At 49.2% G+C, this 12273-nt stretch overlaps 2 protein-coding genes across 5 annotated transcripts; one reads left to right on the top strand and one right to left on the bottom strand.

The window, feature by feature from the left end:
• Positions 1-450: 450 nt before the first annotated feature.
• On the bottom strand, positions 451-10261 carry Cog8 (component of oligomeric golgi complex 8). Of its 4 annotated transcripts, none has more exons than XM_052167269.1 (6): positions 9712-10261; positions 7442-7649; positions 5546-6373; positions 3650-3818; positions 2459-2635; positions 451-821 (listed from the first exon to the last, which is right to left on the bottom strand). In XM_052167269.1, exons 1-6 carry the CDS (start codon positions 10104-10106, stop codon positions 664-666), a joined length of 1935 nt encoding a protein of 644 aa, XP_052023229.1. In that variant the 5' UTR covers positions 10107-10261; the 3' UTR covers positions 451-663. The 4 variants fall into 4 exon arrangements, 3 of the variants coding, with proteins under 3 accessions (XP_052023229.1, XP_052023228.1, XP_052023227.1); XR_007974825.1 differs by having other exon boundaries at positions 725-821; positions 2211-2635; positions 9712-10260; XM_052167267.1 differs by lacking the exon at positions 451-821 and having other exon boundaries at positions 2122-2635; positions 9712-10260.
• Positions 10262-10327: 66 nt separating this feature from the next.
• Positions 10328-12273, top strand: Nip7 (nucleolar pre-rRNA processing protein NIP7). Its single transcript, XM_052167271.1, has 5 exons — positions 10328-10444; positions 10550-10636; positions 10731-10869; positions 11351-11491; positions 11652-12273. The coding sequence occupies exons 1-5, from the start codon at positions 10389-10391 to the stop codon at positions 11769-11771; spliced, it is 543 nt and encodes a 180-aa protein (XP_052023231.1). The 5' UTR covers positions 10328-10388; the 3' UTR covers positions 11772-12273.

The following is a 12273-nucleotide window of genomic DNA, read 5'->3' as shown; positions in this document are numbered from 1 at the left end:
ACTCTTTAACCTAACTACCTAGCCATCCCTCCCAGATTTGAGCTTTTTTTTCTTAAGACAATCTCACTAAGTACCTTTGGGTGGCCTCAACCATCCGCCTACCTCTGCCAACAGAGTGCTGGAATTAAAGGTGTGCCACCACACCCAGACCCTGCATTTTAAAACAACTTTCAAGTCTGCGGGAGTACAATACACTTTCAGTCCCAATGCTCAGGAGTACACAGGCAGGTAAATCTCTTGAGTTCAAAGCCAGCCTGGTCTACAGAGTGAGTTCCAGGACAGCCAAAGCTACACAGAGAAATCCTGTCTCCAAAACCAAAACTTTTAGATATCTGGACTACCTTATCAACTGTTGGCTATGAGGGTAGATTATGTGTCTCACGAAGTCATTTGTACCGAAAATGTTTACCTGCCCAATTCTCTCCATGAGAAATTGTCAGGAAATAGCCATTCCTTCTTCAAGGGTATATTTGTACTCATGCTGTAATCATATTCTGTCAGATCTGATTCAGGGCAAGCATTTGTGTCTTCATCTCAGTCTAGCACACACCAGCAGTCCACTGTTTACTGTCATATTGGAACCAATTCCAAGTTGAAGCACAAAAAGATGCGATCATCTTAGCCTGCATGCTGGTTTTCCAGGTCCTTAATTCCAGGAGAGCTTCAGTCATTCACCTCCATCCAGTGAAGATTGGTAAATGTCCCACTGTCCATTTTGTCGATGAACAAGCAGCCCTGCAAATGATCCATCTCATGCTGGATGATTCGAGCTGTCCAGCCACTTGCTGACCACACTACTGGCTCTCCTTTTGGGTCCAGTCCTGCAAAGGAAGTCACAGGTTCGATGGGGTGAGGCTTTGCTGAATTCATGCTCAACCCCCTGTCCCTATTTTGTGTTTCTTGCCCTAGCTGTGCCTATTTATATCCTATCTACAGAGCCAACATCCAAGAGTGAATGTGGACAAAAGCTCTTATCCCTCCTAGAAAGGACACCTCAACTTTGTCCAGTGCCAGCTTTTTTATTTAGTATGATTCCCAGCTCTACTATAGGGCAAGGAGAAGAAATCATCAAAACTCTTTTCAACTGCTGTTTATCAAAGGTATTTCAGCTTGGCGCTGTAGCAAATAACCATATTCCATAAAATAATGTGGACTTTAGGCATGGAATGGCCTGTTGCCCTAGTCTGGGTAAATCTGGGTCCCACTTTCTTACACAAGTCCCCGCCCTGACAGATAAACTGTGAAAATTGAGTGTGCAATACAGACACACTAATATAGAAATCTATATACCTATGAGAAAGGGGAAAGACAGGCTCCACTATCTAAGGGATCTGCCCGATAGGCACCCTGAGACCATCTATGCGGGTCCGTCCTGCTCTTCAGAAATACTGTCAGCCCCGAGTGCCGCGGTTCTTGCACTGTCTCCAGGCAGGGAGAGCACGACAACCCCCTGTCCACGTCCCCTGCACCTGAGATCTGCACGGCCTGGAAGCGAGGCACACACGCCAGAAAGCCGGCGACACTCTCGCAGCCCTCAGGGAAGGTGACCAAGCGGCCGTCCAGCACCCTCAGACTGGGGTTCACCAGCACCCTAAGTGGGAAGGACTCCATCTGACGTAGCTCGCGCAGGCGCGGTGAGAAGGCACGGAAGAGCGCGTCCGGGAACTCGAGCGCCAGCACTTGCAGCGGCACCCCCAGCTGCGGCGCACTCAGGCCCACACAGCCGCGCCGCCGCATGACTTGCACCATCCGCGCCACCAGCTGCTGCAGCTCGGGCCCCGCCAGCTGCTCGGGTTCCACCGGGGCCGCCACGGCGCGCAGCACCGGGTCCCCGACCTGGCACACGCGCGTGTACGGCGGCTGTGGCGCGCCCCACACAAGGCGCCGCAGGTACCGCCAGTAGGAGCGCGTGCGCGCGGGGCCCTCTAAGCCGGCCGAAGAGCTGCAGCTCTGCGCCCGGGTCCCAGGGACCCACGCCGGCAGCAGTCGGCCGAGCAGAACCATGGCGCCGGGAATCGCCGCGGCCCGTCCTTCCGCTAGCGCCGGAGACGCTGGGAAGCCGGGAAGCGTAGTTCCCGTGTAACTTCCGGGCACCCATAACGGGGACAGCAGCCAGGCGGCGACAGTCAGTTGGTTTTATTAAAAGCTACCAAGTACCAGAGAGCCCTGCATTATCTATCCTGAGCATAGCAGTCGCCCGCTGCACACACCTTCCCTCGGCCCGCAGCGCGGCCCTTGTGCTGCTCCCCAGCCTCCGGGCAGGACACTGCCTACGGCTCCCCACTCGGAGGCTCGGCCTGCAGCTGCTCCCCCTCCACGGGCTCCGGAGGCAGCGACTCCCCCTCCACTGGCTCCGGAGGCAGCGACTCCCCCTCCACAGGCTCCGGAGGCCGCCGCTCCCCCGGTTCTCCCTCCTCTGACCGGCTCTCGCGGGCCGCTGAAGTAACAGGCTCCAGGCTGCGCTGCTCAGCAGGAAGCTCTGGAGCTGAGGCCACGAGGTCTGGCAGGAGCTCCTGGTCATCTAAACAGAAAACTGTCTCTCTCTTAGGCAAGATAAAGGCGAGAGGGTCCTGAATGGCGCTGATGTTCACATGTCCCAGGTTTCCGTGCTTGGAGAGCTGGGTGGGCGAAATACCTGACCCAGATGGTAGGAAAAACGAAATGAAAAAGAAAAAGTTATTAAAGTCAATGCAGATCTCGGGAAAGGGGCGGCGGGGGGGGGGGGGGGGGGGAGGGGAGGGGGACGACACTCAGAGTAAAGTAACTGACACATTTACATAGTCTAGTACAGCAAGAGCATCTTTACTTTTTTTTTTTTTTCTTTTAAGACAGGGCCTCACTAGTCCTGTGCTGGAACTCTAGACCAGGCTGGCCTCCTTAACTCACAGAGTTCCTCCTGCCTCTGCCTCCCAAGTACCTGGATTAAAGTTGTGCCAGCCTAAGGGCATCTCGGTAAGACAGACAGTTATACTGGAGCCCCACTGTAAGGGTGGGTGGAGCCAGAGCCAGAAGACACTCAGTAAACACTATAGAGTCCAGGGACAGATCCCAGCTATTCCGGTAGGCGGAGGCAGGAGGATCTCTGAGTTCAAGGCCAACTTGGTATATCAAGACAGACAGTGCTACATGCTGAGATCCTGTCCAGTCTCAAAACAAAACCAAGGGCTGGAGAGATGGCTCAGTGGTTAAGAGCACTATCTGCTCTTCCAGAGGTCCTGAGTTCAATTCCCAGCAACCACATGGTGACTCACAACCATCTGTAATGGGATCCTCTTCTGACACACATGCAGGTGTACATTTAGATAGAGTATTCACATTCATAAAATAAATCTTTAAAAAAATACAAAATGAAAACAATAATATTAAAAGTCAGGACTTTAATCCCAGCACTCAGGAGGCTTATAGAGTTCCAGGATGGCCAGGGCTTGACAAAGAAACCCCTGAAAAGACGCCTGTAATCCCAGCACTCTGGGAGGCAGAGGCAGGCGGATTTCTGAGTTCTAGGCCAGCCTGGTCTACAGAGTGAGCTCCAGGACAGCCAGGGCTATACAGAGAAACCCTGTCTCGAAAAAACCAAATCCAAAAAAAAAAGAAATCCCTATCAAAAAATCAAACAAACAAATTTTAAAAAATCTTTCCTTTTTCTTACCTAAAGTCTGGGCTATCTGAGCTGGTGGGAAAAGGACTTGAAGACAGCGGTTCAAATAAGGAACAAGGTCTTCCAGGAAGGCAGTGCAGAATTGGACAAAGATCTCATGCTCTCCACTGCTGAACACAGCCTCTTCTGCACGATGGAAGGCCAGGATTGTTTTGGTCACCTACAAGACAAGAATGTCAAAACTCAACCACAGAGGAAGTCTGCTGCTACATGGAAGGGCACAGACACAGCCCCACCCCCACCCCCCTTTCTTTTAATCCCAACTCTTGGGGGCAGAGGGAGGCAGAGCTCTGTGAGCTCCAGGCCAACCTGGTCTACAGTGCAAATTCTAGGACAACCAGGGACACAACCAAAACACACAAATCCTTTCTTGAAAAAACAGGAAAAGGGAAAAAAATTATTCTAAACAGTGCATTTCATTGCTATCTTGTTCAAATTTAGCACTGTGGTCAACAGACACAATCATGTCATTCAACTGGTGGATTTATGACCCATGGTTTGTGTTCTGGATGGTTTCCAGTTCTAGTAGACGTAATGAAATAATTCAGGAGAGATGCTCTCCTACTGGCCTTGGGGAAGAAACAGCCATGCTGTGAGCTGCCTGTGGCAGATGGCCTCTAGGAGCTGAGGGTCTCAGTTCTGCAATTTTTCCAGTGGCACAGAATGGCTCCTGACAACTGGAATGAGCCTCGAAGGGAACCTAGAACTCTTAACTCCAATGGAGGCCTGGACCCAGCTGACACCTTGAGTACAGCCTGGGAGACCCTGAGCACAGAACCCAGCCACTGCACCTGGATCCCCTGCTCATAGACAGGAGCTGATATATGTAAGGGATTTTAACCCAGCAACATGGCTACCCTGGCTGGAATACAAACACACCCTTGTACACACCTTCGATCCCAAACAATGATGGTAAAGTTAGTTTGTAGAAGGAAGGAGCCATGTTTGGAAGTGATGTCTGAGAGGCAAAGTGACAAATTTGAGAAAGATTTGACAGAACAGGATATGCCCAATCCTCACAAAAACAAAGAAAGGCTACTAAGAGTAGCAGCTCCAAGGGGGAGGGGGGAGAAAGAGAGATGGAAAGAAGACAGTCTTACAGAGTCTGTGGTACAGAGACAGGCTACAAAGAGAACAAGCCAGACCAGGTGAAGACAGAACAAGCCAGAGAACGAGGAGCCGGAAGATTAGAACACATTGCCAAAGCTAATATGAGGAAAAACAGAGCAATTCAGTGAGAAGCTGAGAGAAGCCAGTTCGAATCGGTCAATGTGAAGAGGAGTTTTGAGCAGAACAGCCGAGCTGACCCGCCAGCCAGAGTTTGCAAAGAGTTAGAAAGGGTGAGCTTATTCAGTAAGTACAGAGGCTGAAAGCATTCTAGATTTAGATAAGAGTATACAGCTACTAGAAGCTTTCAGGACTAGGCCTAGGCAAGCAGATGTAGACAGCCTCAGAGAGGACAATTACATCAGGCAAATAAAAGATACTTTTACAGATTTTCCAGACAAGGTTTCTCTGTGTAGCCCCAGCTGTCCTGAAACTCACTCTGTAGACCAGGCTGGCCTCAAACTCAGAAATCCACCTGCCTCTGCCTCCCAAGTGCTGGGATTAAAGGCGTGAGCCACCACTGTTTGGCTACAGGTGTGTTTCAAGCTGCTGAATTCCTGGGAGTTTGGTATCAAACAATGGACTGTGCATGCTGAGTGATTACCACAGGTGCTCCACTTCACAGCTTCTTTCAGGATCGCCCACAAAGGGTGGTCTATCATCAGAGATGATCACAGTAAACCTCTCAAAGTTGGCAGGCACCATGGTTATGACTGGTTCCATACAATAGCTTGGCTGGCTATTACCAAGGGCAGACCAAGGTAGCAGAAAATTACTCACCTTGGTAAGGGCATCCTCCAAAGCCCCAGTCACATCCTGTGCTAGGGCCACAGGGCAGCAGAGACGTAAATCATTGAAAGCAACCAAAATGTTGTTGAGGAAGCAGGCAAGAGGTGGGAAGTCTAAGAGCACCATCGGTGGCTGCAGCGTCCCTGGCTGTGTGGCTGGCACTGTAGCAGGCATGTTACTGCTGCCCAGGATGGTTGCAGCTGAGATGAGGGTGTATGAAGTCATCTCATCCTGGAATTTCTCCACTGCTTCTTCAACTGCTTTCTGGAAAGTGTTGATTGCTACCCTCTGGAAAACAGGAGCCAACTGGCCACGGAAATCAGCCCCCACCCGGCTAAAAGACAGCCCAAAGTACATGCACTGGCCAAGCAGAGAGTCCAAGCGGCCACCTATACCCCGGTAAAGGTCGGTCTCTAGCACCTGCAGGAACTGTGAGATTTTCTGCAGCACCCATCCATGGAAGATGGCACCCTCATTCACAGTGTACTCGCCCATGGCAGGTGGCAGCAGAGGGTCCTCATCTGAGAAGATAGCGCGGTACTGGGTGATGATATCAAAGAGATGGACCCGGCAAGCCTCAATGGTTTTTGTGATATGGAAGTAAGGATCATCATTAGGGATGGCAGTCAGAATAGAACGAAGCCAAGCATCCCGGGCCTGGAGAAATTTCACCCTCAACTCAGCCTCAGTGAAGACATCCATGCGTCGAAGATAGCCAATGACACGTAGGCAGGCTGGGAGCTGGATGTTGGTCCTCAGTTGTTGGATCAGCTGGCTTAGCATCAGCTGCATGGACTGGCGCACTTCATTCACAATGCCCTGACAATAAAGTCATAACACTCTAAGACAAATACTTTGGAACCCAACCTATTAACCTTGGACACTGGAAGTCAACATTCTTATGGCTTTCTTGACATACAACATGGATTTCTGAAGCTGACACCTGCAGGTTTACAAAGATCTGCTTATATAACTAGTTCTCCTGCTCAAAAACCCTCCTAGAGGGGCTGGAGAGATGGCTCAGTGGTGAAGAGCAGTGACTGCTCTCCCAGAGGTCTTGAGTTCAATTCCCAGCAACCACATGGTGGCTCACAACCATCTGTAATTGGATCAGACACCCTCTTCTGGTGTGTCTGAAGATAGCTATAGTGTACTCATATACATAAAATAAGTAAGTAAATAATCATCCTAGAATTTCTCATCACAATAAACCACCAACTATTCATCATGAACTCCACACCCTGCCTGATTCTCCGGATTTATCTGCTTCCCAATGCCCCAGACTTTCCTATTACAGTCCAGTAACAGTGGCTGCTCTGGGCCCCTGAAACATGCCAGTTTCTTCCCACTTCACCCTGTCTTGCTTCTCCTACTTCTTGCCTTGCTGTCTCCCCAGATCTTCAAGTCCTGGTTCTTTCTCCTCATTAAGGTCTTGGAAAGGCCTTTTCTGACAATGTCAGTGAAGCAGCACTCTAGCAACCTTTGTCAACTCTCTAATTCCTGGTTCTGTTTCTGAGCTAGAATGTCCTATAGCTCAGCAAGCTTGCCTCAAACTTACTAAACAGCTAAGGATGGCCTTGAACTCCTGGCAGACCCTTCTGTCTCTTCCTTCCAAGTACTGGGTTTACATACATACCTCACCATGCCTGCCTGAATTTCTCTGGCTTATTTCTTCAGACATTTACCAATCTCTGCAATATTGTTATTTACCAATTACCAATTTTGTTTATCAATTTATTAATTATATTCTCTAGAACAGAAGCTTCAATGAGAACCCTGGCCTTGATATGAAATATGCAAAGGTTTCTACCTAAAAGTTTAGTCACAATCACAGAATTGATAACTATCAGATTATCAACGTGAGGGCCCTTTGGGCACGTTGGCTACCTGGATGACGGGGATGGAGGAGTATTTCCTCTCCAGTCGCCGCACATAGGCTGCAAGCTCCAGCGCCTCCTCATAATAGCTGTTCCGGACACAGGTGTCCATCAGCTGGGGGATCTCGAGAATCTCCAGGATTTCTGTGTGCCGGTTTAGAGTCAGGGTATTCATCCGGCGGCTGGAGCTGATCTCCTCAGCTTCCTTTACAAAGTTCCTAGAACCAATCCAGAAAATGTATCTCCTTATTGTTCTGCACAGTAGTTTGTTATCAAGCACTTACTGGGCACTAGGATAGATGGTTTACCTAGTTTACTTAATATCTTCACACAGGGCTGGCTGTGATGGGGTACACCCATGATTCCAACGCTCCAGAGATTGAGGCAGACCAGCTGGGAACACATAGTGCGACCCTCCCGCAGACAAAATACTCACTTCAAACCTACAGTTCCTATTACATTTGAGAAGACTTTTAACTCAAGGTTTAAGAAACTTTTCAAGCTTGGTGGTGGTGGCGCACTCCTGTAATCCCAGCACTCTGGGAGGCAGAGGCAGGCGAATTTCTGAGTTCGAGGCCACCCTAGTCTACAGAGTGAGTTCCAGGACAGCCAGGGCTACACAGAGAAACCCTGTCTCGAAAAAACCAAATCCAAAAAAAATAAAATTAAATTAAATTAAAAAAAAAGAAACTTTTCAAGCCCACATCATGAATTGATGGCTTGCATGGGAGTCGTCATTGATGGCTCAGTGGGTAAAGGTGCCTGGGGCTGTTAACAAGCCTGGTGACCTAGGTTTGATCCCTACACGCCTACAGAGAGAACCCACTCCTACAAGCTGTCGCTGACTTCCACATGAGCATGGTGGTACCCCTCCCTCCATGTCATTTAAAAAATGGCTTGCAGATTTGGATTGGTGGCGTAGACTGTCACACTTGGGACTGAACTGCTCTAGGTCTCACAAAGAAGCATACGGCAAGGTGCTTGGCTTCTCTGGACCTGTCTTTTCATTGGTGTGAAAATTAGAGACTGGCAAGATGACATGTACATATGACCTTACACAAGTAAATTCATGGAAAGTGTATACAAATCCCTTACTAGCTAGAATTAAGGCTGGAGAGGTGGCTCTGTGATCACTGCTCTTGTTGGAAACCCCAGTTTAGGTCTCAACCCACATAGCTCGTGGCTTACAACTAACTACCTCTAATTCTAGTCCCAGGGTATCTGACACCCTCTTCTGGTTCCTTGGGCACACATGGTGCACAGACTTACATGCAAACAAGACAGTCATACACATTTTAAAATAGCTATTAATAATCTTTTTGTTTTTTTGAGACAGGGTTTCTCTGTATAGCCCTGGCTGGCCTGGAACTCACTCTGTAGACCAGGCTGGCCTCGAACTCAGAAATCTGCCTGCCTCTGCCTCCCAGAGTGCTGGGATTAAAGGTGTGCGCCACCACCGCCTGGCATATTTTTCTAATAGAGCACGAACCACCCTATAAGCCACACTCCTGCCCTAAGATCCCTCAGGTCTTAATGTTATGTGCTGCTATGTAACTTTTGTTCTCCCGCTTAAACTTTCTCCACTTTTCTATAGTAATTCCAGAAACCAGCTTAATGAAGTCCTGAATCTCTTTTCAGACATACAGAGTACACAACCTGTTTTTAATGTCCAAGTCTCCAAAGAAAAACTGACCTGCTGGATAGCAGATCTAAGTGTATTAGATTGAGGATCTAGAAAGGTAATATAGGCTAAAAAGGAAATGCTTTTTGACAACCTACAATGTCTCCAAATAGGATTTGTCAGCTTCCTATCAATGGGAGTTTTGAAGCAGTACGCCTCCTGCCCACATTTATATAGGGTTAACTATGTCAGGCCCAATGAACTGCCTTACATTAATTTTTTGCTTGTGTTGATACAATGTCTCAACTGTAGCTCAGGCTGGCCATGAATTCAATACACAAAACTAGGATGATGACCTTGCGACTCAAGTACTGGAATCCCAAGTGCCAACAAGACTGGCTGAATTTTTTTTTTTGTTATTTAATACAACAGCCTATGAGGGAGTAGTGGACTCCTGGTTTCCAATTCTGACTTGGAAACTTGCTAGCGGTGTTCTTCGACTTCCTCGTCTATAACATGACGGTACCTACCTACATGGCTGTTGTAAAGTTTAAGTGGATTAATAAGGCAATCAGGAGAGAGCTCTGTGCACTACGTATGGGTCAGCTAGCGTCCTGGCAGACGCAATTACGCGCCTCTCAGCACTAGGCGAGCCGCACCTGCAGCTCTGCTGGAAGCTGGGCAAACGGTCGAGCAGGTGCCCGAGGGACGCCTCCACATCGCCGAAGAGACGGTGTATGCGCTCGGTGCACTCCGCACCGCGAATGAACGTCTTGTAATTGGCGAAGGCCAGGTCCCGCGTCTGCTGCAGCAGCTGAGCCCGCTCCTCCGCCAGGCGCTCCGGTTCGCGTCGCAGCCGGTCCAGCCCCGAGCCGCTCAACTCCCGCAGGTAGCGGCCCACGTCAGGTTTCTCCCGCCACTGGGCCTCAGGGAAGCGGTCCCGGAACAGCGACGCCAGGAGTCCTTCATCTTCCACCTCCCCCAGCGCAGCTGCTGTGGCTGTCGTCGTGGCCGAAGCCGCCGTGGAGGGCTGGAGAGAGAGAGCAGCAGCCATCTTCCCACGGCACCGTCACTTCCTCTCCGGAACCGTGAGGGCGCTGGTTTCGTTCCTGGAAACGGAAACAGTTGGGAAACGTTTCCTGTCTCTATGGTTTCTCACCTAGCCGGCTTTCTGTCCCCAGAAGTCCGCCAAGGTAGGCGGCGGTAGCGCAAAGAACACGTAGAATTAGGCTAGAGAGGAACGCTTTGGCGTACCCAGGAAGTGGGCGGGGGTAAAGTGACTTCCGCTTCCGGTTCTTAAGGCACGCGGGTCCCGGGAGCCAAGCAATCGGGGAAAATGAGGCCTTTGACTGAAGAAGAGACCCGGGTAATGTTTGAGAAGATTGCGAAATAGTAAGAAGCCGAGCGGCGGATGAAGGACGGGCGTGCGGGGAGTGGGAATGCGACCCTGGGGCGGGACGGTTCCGGCTCAGCTGCCAGTCTTCTTTTTGCCCTCAGCATTGGCGAGAATCTACAACTCCTGGTGGACAGACCCGACGGCACTTACTGTTTCCGGCTGCACAACGACCGAGTGTACTATGTGAGGTGAGGTGGGGCTTGGTGCTCACCGTGTATCGGGGCTGGAGGCATGCATCCATCCGTGGTCGTCAACGGGTACCTCCCTCCCTCGCCCCTCTAGTGAGATGATCCTGAAGCTGGCGGCCAACATCTCCGGAGATAAGCTAGTGTCACTGGGGACGTGTTTTGGAAAGTTCACTAAGACCCACAAGTTCCGGTTGCACGTTACAGCTCTGGATTACCTTGCACCGTATGCCAAGGTGTGTGGGGGACGTGGGAGGTTGTCTCCATTTTGCCATGGTATGAAGTCACTGATGACGGCCAGATCAGAATACAGATTCTTTTCCGAGTTTCTGACAGTGTCAGTGCAAGGAGCTATTTGTTGGTATTGTTGCTTGGACATGTTTAGGAAGGGTTAAGGCCCTGAAAGGGCCGTGGAGCTGCTTAGCCTAGTTGTCTACAGGAAAACAGACCTCCACAGTGTCAGCTGCATATCAGAAAGCCCAGACAAGTGGCGATGATGAGGATGATCCTAGGGTCCAAAAAAAAGTTGAGGCGCCTATTATGTAATTTGCTTATAGCGCCAGTGTTTGGATGTAAAGTTGAGGAAGGAACTTTGAAAGATCAAAAATTCGGGCATGTCCTTCTCCCCACCTCTCCTTAAACACGGAAGCAGTCGCCAATCCATCTACAAGGACGTAACCTAGCATCTTTGTGTCTTGGTTTTTAACTCTCTTTCAGTATAAAGTGTGGATAAAGCCTGGAGCAGAGCAGTCCTTCTTGTATGGAAACCATGTGTTGAAGTCCGGTCTGGGTCGAATTACTGAAAACACGTCTCAGTATCAGGGAGTGGTGGTTTATTCCATGGCCGACATTCCTTTGGTGAGTAGCAAGAGCCTACTGAAAAGGCTGTAGTTTCAGTCAGTACCCCTGAGACTGACTTCTTGACTCCCTTCACATTTCTCAAAGTTACAGCTGTTTTAGTGTAGACTTTTGTTGTTGTTTTGTTTTTGTAAAAGAGTATTTGTTCTTTCAATTCCAGGGTTTTGGGGTGGCAGCAAAATCTACCCAAGACTGCAGAAAAGTGGACCCCATGGCAATTGTGGTGTTCCATCAGGCAGACATTGGGGAGTATGTACGCCATGAAGAGACACTGACTTAAGATGGTCATCCCAAGAACATTTGTTTGCTGTGTGCAGGCCATCATGCTAAATCTGGGTAACACTGAGATATGAAACTTGGATTCTACAGAAATGGCTCAAAAATAGGGTTTCTGGCCTTCTAGAGTCAAAAGCAGGTGGATCACAAGTATAAGGCCAGCTCACGCTACTTGGCAAGTTCAAGGCTAGCCTGGGCTGCATAGTGATCCTTGTCTCAAAAATCTAAAACAGACAAACCAGAACCTGTGAGTTTGTGTGAGTAAATCATGTTTTTCTGTTTTGTATGTGCATTGTCTTGGTTTGAATCAGAAGACTTGTTCTGAGTGACGGTTTCTAGGTTTCTTCACTGAGGACAAGAGTAATCTTACTGTTATCTGTGATAACACTGTTTTCCAGGCTCATAACAGTGGACTTCCTATTGTTTATTAATACTAAAAGTAGAAACAGCCATATAAAGGTTTTACATATGGAATTTAATAAACTTTAATGGTTTTATATTTTTTA

This window comes from Apodemus sylvaticus, chromosome 21 (assembly GCF_947179515.1).
Source record: "Apodemus sylvaticus chromosome 21, mApoSyl1.1, whole genome shotgun sequence".
NCBI classification, from domain to species: Eukaryota; Metazoa; Chordata; class Mammalia; order Rodentia; family Muridae; genus Apodemus; species Apodemus sylvaticus.
This window is presented reverse-complemented; position numbering and strand designations above follow the sequence as displayed.

Coding starts and splice junctions, on each gene's coding strand:
- Cog8 (XM_052167267.1), bottom strand. CDS start 10,106: ATGGCTGCTGCTCTCTCTCTCCAGCCCTCCACGGCGGCTTCGGCCACG. Junction 7,650..9,711: donor AGCTTCCAGCAGAGCTGCAG/GTGCGGCTCGCC, acceptor GATTGGTTCTAG/GAACTTTGTAAAGGAAGCTG. Junction 6,374..7,441: donor CCTCCATCCCCGTCATCCAG/GTAGCCAACGTG, acceptor CTTTATTGTCAG/GGCATTGTGAATGAAGTGCG.
- Nip7 (XM_052167271.1), top strand. CDS start 10,389: ATGAGGCCTTTGACTGAAGAAGAGACCCGGGTAATGTTTGAGAAGATT. Junction 10,445..10,549: donor TTTGAGAAGATTGCGAAATA/GTAAGAAGCCGA, acceptor TTTTGCCCTCAG/CATTGGCGAGAATCTACAAC. Junction 10,637..10,730: donor GACCGAGTGTACTATGTGAG/GTGAGGTGGGGC, acceptor TCGCCCCTCTAG/TGAGATGATCCTGAAGCTGG.